Genomic DNA, 13,627 nt, shown 5'->3' on the forward strand with positions numbered 1-13,627 from the left:
ATCAACAAATTTGAATCATATTTCAGCGGTTATGCCACACAATTATTACTTCGTCACAGTCGAGATTCGAACTCCCAGTTAACAGCCGTTCTTCACAAACTGGAACAAGAGAACAAATCTTTGCACAGTCAAATTGATCACATCAGAAACTTGCCCAAAATCAGGCGCCTTTCAATGCAGTCAGATTTTACAGAGGGCTTCAAGTCGATTCCGAGACGAACTTCAATTATGAGCAACCGAAGTGGGAAGTCACGTGATGCTAGTAGGAGATCGTCTGCTGTCGGCACCACTATAAGCAGTAACACAATGAGATAAAATACAAATTGAAATTATTTGACTGTTTAAAATTTCGTTTAATTTTTACTTTGAGGCAAACAGATAAAGTCTAAAGACCTAACATCTCTCTTGAATTTGGATCATGCAATTTAAAGTTGGTGAAAATTAAAGAGAAAGTTGCGTCTCAAATAATTGCAAAAAGGTCGCAGAAATAAGTGGAAAAAATACTTGATTTCGGTCTGGAAAATCAGCTGCCCGGAACGAACTCCCAGGACATTTCAGAGCTGAATCATTACTTTCCCATATTAACTCAGAAAATCAGTTCTGAATGAGTATAGTTGCAGTCCATTTATAGGCTTCTACGAGCACGTCAAAATCACGTCAAATTTAAATCATGATATTGTACTTGACAGATTAAAACTTGATTATTATTATGATCAGACAAAATTCATGTGAATATTAAAGTTTCGATTTTACTTAAAAAAATTCGAGCATGACGAAATCGCATGAAAACTGGCGTCTCAAACCGTAAAGACACGTTACTCGTAACCAGTTGCCATCCAGTTTTGAAAAAAAAAACAACTAAAACTACATCTGGAGAGAGAGAGGGGCCTGACCCTCATACAGGATAGAGAGAGAGGGGGCTTCCCAATACTATAATTCTTTATAGGCTGCAATTGGACTGGATATTTTTAATTATATCCTCATAGTAAGTTCAGAGTAGTTACATGCTGAATTTTTTTTTCCGAGAACTTGTTTTTCAGGCGGATATTTTTTCTGAGCAGTTATGTCACAGTATAATTTTTGGCATGCAGTTCAGAACAAATTGATAGTAACTAGGTTGTCCTGATTTATTACTCTGATCATCGCAATTTTTGACATGATCGTGATACGTGCAGATTCAAATACCGAATAAAAGTTACTATGATTCAGCTCTGAAAAAAAATGTGACCGCAGGCCGAGTGGGCTTTAATTGAACTAGACAGCAAACTTCAGAAAAAATTCCGGGAGGTAGATAAGTGTGGCTTCTGAAGGGAAACGAACTGATACTGGTTTGTGAACGCTCGTACAGAAATCAACCTCATTTTTCAAGTCCGAAAAACTCGTGCTTTCTAAGCTCTTTTTTCTATTTTTGAAATAAACAATGATTTTCAGATGATGAGTTAACTGAAAAAGCATAACCATTAAAACCACACCTTTTATATTTTTACGTCTCAACATTGGCAACTAAATATCCATGGCAGAACTGATGCGCAGTCACAGGTCAGGGGCTAAAATACACAATATTGGAGGCGTAGGTGTTGATTGTGCCCAAAAGCCATAACTAACAATCCTTTAATTTTTTTACGGAAATAAAATAAATAGTTTGTGGAATAAACGTACCAATACATTGGTCTCATGGGCGTTAGTCGGCGAATTGCTCCATCAGTCAATTACCAACAAGATCGTCATTTAACTACATTTTAAAACCTTTGTAATTGGCAATTTTTTTTAATTTCAAATATTTTGCCGTCAGTAATTTGGAGCTCACAAATCCCGCGATCAAAATTCTATTCTTAAAAGAAATCAGATTTGATTCGTTCGATTTGATGAAAAAAGAGAACTCCGATTTTTGATTAATGAAAATTCATGGACAGAATTGACTTCTCATACCAATTAATAAATGTGCCTAGGTTGAGGTCCAGACCCAAATTGTGCTATGATCGGAATCACTCGAACGCACACCCATGTGTTCCCAGACCGAAATTTGCACCATGGTTTATACTTAATCGTAGCAGAAGAAACATAAGGCCACAGCGGCCTGTTCTCAGTTGCTCTAATTCTCATTAATCCTTAAATTTCAAACTTATATTTTCACAAGCCGCCTTATTCTTTTTTGATACAATGGCCACTTTTTGCGTCTGAAACTTTCACGTGGCGAAAATTAGTCAAACTATGGTCAAACTGATTCTCAGATTGTCTCCGATCAGTACGAATCTTCATCTCATTTTAGAGCTTACAAATTGTAGAAAGTTTTGCATTTCTTTGAATCGTTTCTGCGCCTACACTTTAGCAATCAAGATCGAAATAGAAATTTGTCAGAGTAAGAGAATCATAAGAGTTCAGAACAGTAATTTTAGACGCTTCTTCTTTCATAGCCAAACGATGATCAATTAATTAAGATTGCTTTAATTTTTAATTAAGTCTGATTTTTGCGCCCGAGACAGCATTTTGAAATTGCTGCGCACTAACTTTTAGCGAAACAGTAACGGAAAAACAAAAATTGAAAAAAAAAGATTCTTTGAACAGACAAGTAGGCTCGGTACGGTGCGTTTGCAAATATTGATCCGACGCCGCTCATCCTCTTTTTCAGAACAACATCACACAAAACCCAAAAAAACTACAATAAACTGCAATCCACTAGAGATCTGGGACTTGTCCTCAATAAATTCAGGTTGCCAGTGAGGAAAAAAGAACAAAACTGAAGATAATAAATTTCTAAATTTTACAATCAAATAAATTTCGTCATAAAAACTATATTCTATCAACGGAAATCATTAAATTGATGCATTAATAGCTCCACATTAGTCCACTTAGATTAGCGTTATCCAGAATATGTCCTAGGGCTAATAAAAAGACGACAAAATTTTCAACAAAAAGTCAATTAAAAATTTCCAAGAATTGGTGTCCAAGGCAATAAAATCATGAAATATTAACTAATCAAAAATTACTTATGTATAATTAGGCGGATGTTTAACGCCAATTGAGTTGGGCTTCAGTACCGTAATATTAAAATAAACCATAAATAAAACTCAAAAGTTAACCAATTATTCCAAAATTACAAAACTTCAATAAGAGCTATTGGAGGAAAATCTATAAACCATCCAGTTAACCACAAAATATCTGTTTATCAAAATATTTGTTTGCCGTTTCAACAGAAAAAGAATGTGATCTGTTTCTAACTAGACTAAGTTAGAAGCTAACAGACAAAAGTTTAAAAAGGGGACAAGGCAAAAAAGTATGTATTTTTTTGTTTAAAAAATCTTCAAATTCATGAAAACCGTTATCTTTGGTTATCTATGGACTGAAACCGTCAAAAAAAAATCTTATTACAATTTATAAAACAATACCTTCTTAATCAATTTTTTTATAGAATATATCTTCTTATGCAAAATTCTTTTTACACATCCACCTTTGGCCTTAATTGAAATCACCGGAAACTCGAGATTAAAATCCGATAAGTAGATTGATTTTTTTCTAAAAGCAATTGAACTGATAGTGGTTTATTGTATTGAAAATGAGCTCATTTTTGAATTTCAAACAACTTGTTTTTCTAGGCTCTTTTTATCTATTTTAAAACAAATACAATGAGTTTGAGATGATGTGTGAAACAGAAAAAAATGCATTTTAGCCATTAAATCCACATTTTTTGTTTTTAACTCCTCCAAATTGGCTACTGAATATCGGTCGCAGAACTGATATAAATTCACAGGTCGGTGTTTAATATCTACTACAGATTCAGACATTGTAGGTGTTGATTGTGCCCAAAAAGCCATAACCAACAAATCTTACTTTTTTGCGGAAATGAAAGACATATATTATGGAATAAATCGACCAATAGTCGGCAATATGCTCCGTCCGTGAATTACAATCAAGATCGTCAATTATTTAGATGTTAAAGCTTAAAGCTGTGTAATTGGTTATTTTTTTCAAAAATTTTCATGTCTTTAATTTGGACCTCACAAATCCCGCGATCAAAATTTTAAAAATCTGATTTGATGCATTTGTATTGATAAAAAATGAGAGACGTCTGATTATAGAGTTCTAGAAGTTCATGGACAGAATTGACTTCTCATAATAATGTATATTTGAGCCAGGTCCTGAGCTGCGATAGGTCATACTCGAACGCAGACCCATGTGTTCCCAGACCAAAGTTTGTACTATGGTTAATACTTAATCACAGCGATAAAACATAAAGCCAGAGTGGCCTGTTCACAGTTACTAATATTCTTATTAATTCTTAAATTTCAAACTTATCTTTTCAAGAGTTGCCATAATCTTTTTTGATACCCTGACATCTTTTTTGCGTCAGAAAATTTCATGTTGCTGCCTCAAAAAGGCGAAAATTAGTCAAACTATGGTCAAATTGATTCTCAGTTTGTCTCAGATCAATACGAATCTTCATCTCAATTTAGAGCTCACAAATTGTAGAAAATTTTGCAAATCTTTGAATTGTTCTTGCGCCTACACTTTGGCAATCAAGAGTGAAATTGAAAGATTGTCAGGATAAGAAAGTCACTCAAGTTCTGAGACGCTTCTTAGTTAATATTCAAACCATTATCAAATCTTAATTTTTAAAACTCCTTTTTGCACCGAGACAGCACTTTGAATTCTTTGCGCACTAACTTTTAGCGAAACAGTAAGGGGGAAAACAAAAATTGAAAAATTGATTCCTTGAACAGACAATTAAACTTGGTAAGGTGCGTTCGCAAAAAATGATCCCACGCCGCTCATCCTCTTTGTCAACCTAATTGTTTTTAAAAAAATACATTTTTCTAAAGGATCATTTGGAATTTTTCTTTTCTAAAAAAAAATTTTTTGGAAATAAATGGTATTCGAATAAAAAAATTGCCAAAAGAGTTACCATTGTGCAAAACGATGAAGCCGCTGTAGAGAGCAGACGACATATGCTATAAACGAGCTACGAGAAAAGGCAAATGGAAAAACAGAAAAACAACAAAATCAAACAATAAAAACAAACAAAATTTTGTTTAGTTGCAGCAATTTTTTTATTGAAAGCCTTTAACACGCAGCAATACATAAAACCCAAAAAACTACAATAAAAAGCAATCCATTAGAGATCTGGGACCTGTCCTTAAAAAATTCAGGTAGCAAGTGAACAAAAAAAGGAACAAAACTGAAGATAAAACATAAATTTCTAATTTCTAAAAACAAACAATTTTCTTCATGAAAACTACTAGATATCAACGGAAATCATTAACTTGATGCGATAATGTCTCCAGAGGAATCAATGGAGAGGTGAGTTATCCATATTATGTATTAAGGCTAATAAAAGAACGCCAAAAATTCAACAAAAAAGAAATAAAACTTCTAAAAATTGATGTCCAGGCCAATAAAGTTATAAAATGTTAACTAATCAAATATTACTTATGTATAATTAGGCATATTTTTAACGCCGATGAAGCCTTGTTTCAGTACCGTAATGTTAAAGGAAACCATGAATCATACTCACAAGTTTACATATATTCAATAATTACAAAAATTTAATGAGAGCTATAGGAACAAAAGCTATGAACCATTAATTTAAACACAAAACGGCTGTTTATTATAAATATATTTTCCTATTTCAACAGCAAAAGAACGTGATCTGTTTCTAACTAGACTAAGTTAGAAGCTGACAGAAAAAAAAATTAAAAGGGACATGAACAAAAAGTATATAATGTTTTTGTTTCAAAAATAAATTCAAATTCATGAAAACTGTTGTCTCTGGTTATCTATGGACTGAAATCCTCAAAAGAACATCTTTTTACCCATTTATACAATTTTTTAAACATTACCTTCTTATTCAGTATCCTTTTTTCTTGAATATGTGTTCTTATGTAAAATGATTTTTACACATCTACAGGAAGCCATTGAGACCGGAAGCCATCTACAGGAAGCCATTGAAGTCATCTATAATATATTTACTAACACAAAAAAGAACATAAAATGTAGTCAAAGGAAATAAACCGAAATATAGTAAGAAAGCGGGGTCGAGGCCATTTAAAACCAAAAATCATTCAATGAGAACAATTATTATTTTCTTTTTTTATAATTTCAACGCCATATATGAGATATGAGACCAGTCGATATTTCAATAATGTGCCAGAGAAAAAAAGCCTTAAAAACTTGGAAACATCCAGAAACCAGAAAATATAAAAAGGTACAGAAAAAAAATTTCCATAAAACAAAAGAACGCAGTGACAAACAAATAGATCACTAAAAAACAAACGCCACCTCTCAGCTGAAAAAGGAAGAGTTTGACCATAAAAAAATAAAATTGTGGTAAAAGTTAAAAAAAATACCATTTTTCTTGGATACAAAAATTTTTGAAAGAAAAACTATAAGCTTTTATATAATACACCAAATAGCTCCACTTGTAGCTTCCTAGGGTGCTGTCCTTTGGACCTGTCATCTGTGAGTCAAAGTCATAGCTCTACAAAATAATAATAAACAAACAATTCAAATTCTCAAATAAATTTTGTCAAACACAGGTTTGCAGCCATAAAAACATGCCCTATATTAACTGAATATAAAAAATGGGTTTTCATTGGACCTCATTTTCACTAATATGAAAACTGTCAATAACTGAGCAATAATCTGAAATCAATCTGTTCTAATAACATTCCAGGAACTATTATAAAAGGAATAAAAATGCCGAAAATTTTTTTGAAAAAAGACCACGCCCTATGCAATTCGAATTTTTCTCCTTTTCAAAAACCCACGCTAGGATTGAAACTGTTCTGCATACCGATGCAGATCCTTGAAAACAACGTAATTGTTCCAAGTGTTAACGAAATAAATAATTTGACAAAAAGAAGTAACTATGTCAAAAACAAAATGAGGTGTTTCGGATACCATCAAGCTAAATTTTAAAAAAATACCGCAGTCAGTAACATTCTCACTATCGGAAATCAAACTTTATCAAACGTTTAAGAAGTGTGACACACTGGCATAATTGGGGCATTTTTGATGAAAAACGGACAAATTTCAGCTTTATTCTGCTTTGTCTTCAATACTGAAACCCATTGCACTATAAATAACAATTTTAGCAAATTTTTAAAAAAAAATTGACAAAACTTAGGACAAAAATAAGGCAAAAAAACAAAACGAATAAAATGAGCAAAACATTCACAAAATTTTCAACCTCAATCACTCTGTGGAAAAATGAAATCCGAATAAAAATCTGTAATCTGAGCTGGAACGGCTTTCTAATGATAGAACTCACAACTCTCTGCGATAATTAAATTGATGGGCGAAAAAAGATTGAACAAAACACAGCTTTTTGGGTATACAGTTTCTTCCCCAACAAGGTGAATCGAAACAAAAAAGTAGTTTTATATATTGAAATTAATTGAGAAATTCGCCTCATAGATTATTGAACTCAATCGTTAGCAATCGAGTTTTTACATATGTTATTGAACACATCATTATACTTCTGTTTCATTCGAGAGAAGCAATTTCTAAAAACGCTAAAAAATATCAGCTGACGGAAAGTTATTCATCTCTGAAGCCAAGCCGTGTTGTGCTATAGCTTTGGTAGAGTTATGATAGCCGTATGATGATGTTTCCAATTTCATAATTATTAATAAAACTTCTCTTTAAAATTAGAACACTTGTGTAAAAAACTCCATCCAATAAGTAATTAATTAGATTTTGATGCTCTTTTTTCGCTACACTCCAAACATCATCTGTTGCGAGTTAAATGTCTCTCCAATGTCGTATTTTGGGCTCGAACAACTTATGGAATTTAACATCTTCGAAGCGTTTTTTATAATTTGCTACTCATTTCTTTTTATGTTACCATCCTACACCTGTGTAAGAACACCAGTGTAACAAAATCCCTCCAATAAGTAATTGACCTATTGACTTATTAGACTTCTTCTGACACTGCTTTCGCCACAATCCATACAGCATCTGTTGCAAAAAATGCAGCGGGAAAAATTTCTCTCCATGTGTCGTAATTTTGAATCGAACAACTTATGGAATCTAACATCTTCCAACCGTCTTTTCTGATTTGCTGCTTTTTTCTTTTTATGTTTGTTTCGCTACCAATCTTTTTAGTAATTTTCAGCGTTGAGACTTCAGCCCGGGGCAGAATCTGAAGTCGATGACAATGTTCATTGTCCAATCACTTTCCAAAACAATTGAAAACGATTTATACAAATTCCAGTACACAATTTTATTGTCCAGCCAAATTCAAGGAAACGCTTTCAATGTCTAGCCAAAATCGGGGACGGTTGTTTTAGTTCCAACCAAAGTTGTACACATCAGTTGCAGTGCAGACAAATGATTTTCATATTGAAAACATTCTGAGGACAGTCTTTTCGTTGCTCAAATTCGTTGAGGAAGTTCTTTTCATAATTCCAGGTCTAGATTAGGGTGAACATACCATTATGTTTCTGTTTAAGTCAAGATAAGCAATTTCTAAAAACGCTAATATAGATCAACTGACGGATCTTATCAGCATTGGAAAGTTATTCATCTCTGAGGCCAAGCCGTGCTGTGCTATAGCTTTGGCAGAGTGATGATAGCCATATGATGATGTTTTTAATTTCCAAATTAGGAATAAAAATTCTCTTTAAAATTAGAACACCTTTGTAACAAAATACTTCCATTAATTAATTGACCTATTGACTTGGGCGAAAAAAGATTGAACAAAACACAGCTTTTTGGGTATACAGTTTCTTCCCCAACAAGGTGAATCGAAACAAAAAAGTAGTTTTATATATTGAAATTAATTGAGAAATTCGCCTCATAGATTATTGAATTCAAGCGTTAGCAATCGAGTTTTTACATATGTTATTGAACACATCATTATACTTCTGTTTCATTCGAGAGAAACAATTTCTAAAAACGCTAAAAAATATCAGCTGAGGGAAAATTATTCATCTCTGAAGCCAAGCCGTGTTGTGCTATAGCTTTGGTAGAGTTATGATAGCGGTATGATGGTGTTTCCAATTTCATAATTTTTAATAAAACTTCTCTTTAAAATTAGAACACTTGTGTAAAAAACTCCATCCAATAAGTAATTGATTAGATTTTGATGCTCTTTTTTCGCTACACTCCAAACATCATCTGTTGCGAGTAAAATGTCTCTCCAATGTCGTATTTTGGGCTCGAACAACTTATGGAATCTAACATCTTCGAAGCGTTTTTTATAATTTGCTACTCCTTTCTTTTTATGTTACCATCCTACACCTGTGTAAGAACACCAGTGTAACAAAATCCATCCAATAAGTAATTGACCTATTGACATATTAGACTTCTTCTGACACTGCTTGCGCCACAATCCATACAGCATCTGTTGCAAAAAAATGCAGCGGGAAAAATTTCTCTCCCATGTGTCGTAATTTTGAATCGAACAACTTATGGAATCTAACATCTTCCAACCGTCTTTTCTGATTTGCTGCTTTTTTTCTTTTTATTTTTGTTTCGCTACCAATCTTTTTAGTAATTTTCAGCGTTGAGACTTCGGCCCGGGGCAGAATCTGAAGTTGATGACAATGTTCATTGTCCAATCACTTTCCAAAACAATTGAAATCGATCCATACAAATTCCAGTACACAATTTTATTGTCCAGCCAAATTCAAGGAAACGCTTTCAATGTCTAGCCAAAATCGGGGACGGTTGTTTTAGTTCCAACCAATGTTGTACACATCAGTTGCAGTGCAGACAAATTCTTTTCATATTGAAAACCTTCTGATGACAGTCTTTTCGTTGCTCAAATTCGTTGAGGAAGTTCTTTTCAAAATTCCAGGTCTAGACTAGGGTGAACATACCATTATGTTTCTGTTTAATTCAAGAGAAGCAATTTCTAAAAACGCTAATATAGATCAACTGACGGATCTTATCAGCATTGGAAAGTTATTCATCTCTGAGGCCAAGCCGTGCTGTGCTATAGCTTTGGCAGAGTGATGATAGCCATATGATGATGTATTCAATTTCCTAATTAGGAATAAAACTTCTCTTTAAAATTAGAACACCTTTGTAACAAAATACCTCCAATAAGTAATTGACCTATTGACTTATTAGACTTCTTCTGACACTACTTTCGCCACAATCCATACAGCATCTGTTGCAAAAAAAATGTCGCGGGAAAAATGTCTCTCCCATGTGTCGTAATTTTGACTCGAACAACTTATGGAATCTGACTTCTTCCAAGCGTCTTGTCTGATTTGCTGCTTATTTCTTTTTATGTTTGTTTCGTTACCAACATAAACCACGCTATTTGAACGCATTTTAACCAATTAAAACTAGCTTTCACAAACGTACCTTCAAATTAGTTGTAAGTTCTTATTGACCATTTCCTATATCTGAAAAAAAAACAGTATCTTAACACTAAAACACAACCAAGATTAAAAAAGAGGTTTCAAGAAAAAAATTACAAGAAAGTAGTTATTGGGGAAAGCTTATTGGAAAACTTGAGCGAAAAACGTTGATGCCTGCTGATATTGAAAAGAATGCTTATTGGATGTCGACAGCAAATTAACAATGAAAGAACCGAAAGATTACAAAAGAAAAAACTGAAAACTTTTGGTTTTCAAGACGCGACCAAAAATGTGCTGAAACAAACCTCTAAAAATTTGTGAAATGACACTTTTAATTGGCCTTGAACAGAATACTAAAAAAAGGTGACAGATAGTTTTATTTCTTAACTACATGATAACTAAAACAACAATGTTCGACTTAAGAGTTTGCCTCTGAAAGATTATCTTTAAAGGCTAGGAGTAGCAACTAAAAACTAAACCAGCTATAGTTATCTGATTTTTGACACTGTTCACTTGAATAATCAACACTTTTTTTGGTTGGAAAATTTTGCTACTGTCACATTTTGTTGTTAATATGCAATAGTAGAGTGGCTCAATTCTATGGATCTCCTCTATCAATAGCTATTGATAATACACATATCAGGCATTTATTGAAAAAAAAGCCTTAAAATGACTAGACAAAAGAGATACCAAACTTTCTGAAGAGCATCAACTTAGTCTCATATTAATTTAAGCGTTATTCAGTTGCCATATGGCACTCGCTTCAATGGATTAAACAACTTCAATATTTCTAATAGCAGATTCGGTTTCTAGTGTAGAGTATCTGATTTGTTCTAGAGTAGGCAATCGAGCACATTTTGTATTTCTAAATAATGTTTTTTGTCGTCTCAGCTCAATGAAACAGCCTACTTTTGTCTTCTTTCCTATCATTGTCATCAAGATTGCCCGAGGCAGCAGTATTAACAGAAAGATAAAAAACAGTACAAAAACTTTAGGCGTAAAAAAATTTGGCAGCGAACATTAACGTTTCAAATAAAGTAATTTCTATTGTAATAATTAATTGCAATGTACTGTACCTAAAATTTTACTGATTTTTTAGCGACATTGAGATGAATCCGGGCCCAATTTTTTTGTTTGCAGAGACTAAAAGAACATGCAATGCGGATAAAGAGAGCCCTAATACTGTCTAATTTCATCGTCGCAGCACTGTAAGAAGAAGATGAGAATTAAATAATTTTTTTCGAAAAAAAAGGCAGGGAACAAAATTGTTTGCGTCAAAGGGACCTTCTTCACAAGCAACAATTATAATGACTTTTAAAATACAAAAAAAAAACAATAGGCGCGTTTCAGATTTGACAGAGTAAATGGGGGATTTCAAGAAAAGGAGTTTTAATATTTCTTACATCAAAATTGTTTTCATCTATATTGGGGAAAAATCAAGACAACTTCTCAAAAAAATTTAAACCTATTGAGCAAAGTAAAAATTATCAAAAAAAAACTAAAACAACAACAATATCAATGATAGTGCCATAATCAAAGGTCAAAGTAAATTAGAAAGGTGTGACACTAACAAAAGTTTTTAAAAGAAAAGGAGAAGAAAGAGTCAATACTATTATCATATCATCTATTAAAACAAAACAAAACTAAAGCAACTCGTATTTGCAATATGCGCAACAATGCAACGTTAATTGATTACTTCAAAACTTCAAAATCAAGAAAAGCCTAAGGTGAAATTCTTCGATTCTACCTGATTATTTTGCCCCGTGCACTAAACTGAAGTAAAAATTGAACCCGGTACGAAATAAATAAACATATTGTTGAAGTGCTTACTTCTGGGAAAAATTAGTTGAAGGTCTGAACGAAACAATTCTGTCAGTCACATTCCAGCAAAATGATACGAATCAATTTCAATGACCTTTCAAAAAAATTTCCACTAAAATTCTGCATTAATACGCGCCACTAGAACTTGAATACATCAGGTAAAAAAATCAAGATTTGGCTGTTCAGGAAATTTGTTGGGGCACAAAAACAAAAAAAATCAAATAAAAGATGACCCTAGCTTGAAAAAAAAATTAATTTATCTCTAGATAGAAAAAAACGTTCTGCTTAATTCACAATGATTTCATTTTTTTGTCTTCAGTCGTATCATCCTATAACAACAGGAAACACTTAAACCTTATTATTGAAAAATTAAGCTGTGCGAAAATAAGAACCCGATTGTTTAGTTTAAAAAATATATCCAATGAATATGTCTCACAGAGCCCAAAAACGCAGGTCAGTCCAATTACAAGTTTTGACAGTCAGGAATCTTCATATTATTATGCTAAGATGTTGAAGACTCAACGAGGACATCAATAAAGGGACATCAGAACCATTTTGGCTTATATGTAAAACAATGCTTTTATATCGACAGTGCAATAAGAGGATGGTTAAAGTCAAACCACACGGATCCTCAGCTCAGCCCACCTACTAAGAAGTTCTTCTCAATACAGCTTTTGGAAAACTTTTTCTGCAAGAGAGACCTTCGTTCAAAATTTTGAGCTTAAATGCATAAAACGTATGTAAACAAAATTGTAGAAGCTGATTTTTGATAACAAACTATATACAACTTTTAGGGCTGTTAGCTGGACATCAAGCAGATTTTTATAATTTAAATCAAGCCTTGCGTTAAGAACGATTCAACATTCTTCCGTTGATCTAAATATCTTTTCTTGTCATTTGCCTGATTAACTAAACCCGCGTAAGCTTTGTACCATTTATTTATCTCCTTTTTTACGACTACTACGGTTATTAAAGTGTTCTTTTTATAACATGCAACAGTTGTTATCACAACCAAAGTGAGACAAAATTGTACAAAAAAAGCAACCTGAAAATTTTGGGAAGATTGTATAAACTGGTTTGTTCTGTGCCCAATCAGTATTTCTATATATTGAGTTGTAACATCACGACTGCCGGTTGAAAACCCGAAATGAAAAAAAAATCAGGGAAACACAACCTATTTCATAGTCTGCAAAATGCTCAAAAAGGCAGTTTCGCACATTGATTTGACAGCAATGACATTTTAGCTCGCCTACCATCAGGTAAAGAAACATTCAAAATCTTGCACTAATCTTGCAAGAAGAGTAAAATCTTGAAAAATTTTTGCAAGAAGAACTGAATTCTTGCAATGACCGTGCATGATAAAGGAATAACTATATTCTTGCGAGATTTCTTGCACGATTAAGGCTAAATTTTGAAAACCTTGTTCATTGAGGAAATAGACCCTACGTTTTATCTCTTTTGGGTTTTCTACTTAAAAGTTTTCAGATTTGCGTGCTAAA

At 33.0% G+C, this 13,627-nt stretch overlaps 1 protein-coding gene across 1 annotated transcript in view; it reads left to right on the forward strand.

Annotated features, from left to right (window-relative positions):
• LOC142350644 (uncharacterized) overlaps positions 1 to 452 on the forward strand; it is a 39,176-nt gene extending 38,724 nt beyond the window's left edge. The window contains exon 8 of the mRNA XM_075402555.1: positions 27 to 452. Coding sequence (XP_075258670.1) covers positions 27 to 315 — 289 coding nt within the window. The 3' untranslated portion in view covers positions 316 to 452. The remainder of the gene's footprint in view (positions 1 to 26) is intronic.
• Positions 453 to 13,627: the final 13,175 nt, after the last annotated feature.

Source organism: Convolutriloba macropyga, chromosome 12 (assembly GCF_964194025.1).
Source record: "Convolutriloba macropyga chromosome 12, txConMacr16.3, whole genome shotgun sequence".
NCBI lineage: Eukaryota > Metazoa > Xenacoelomorpha > Acoela > Convolutidae > Convolutriloba > Convolutriloba macropyga.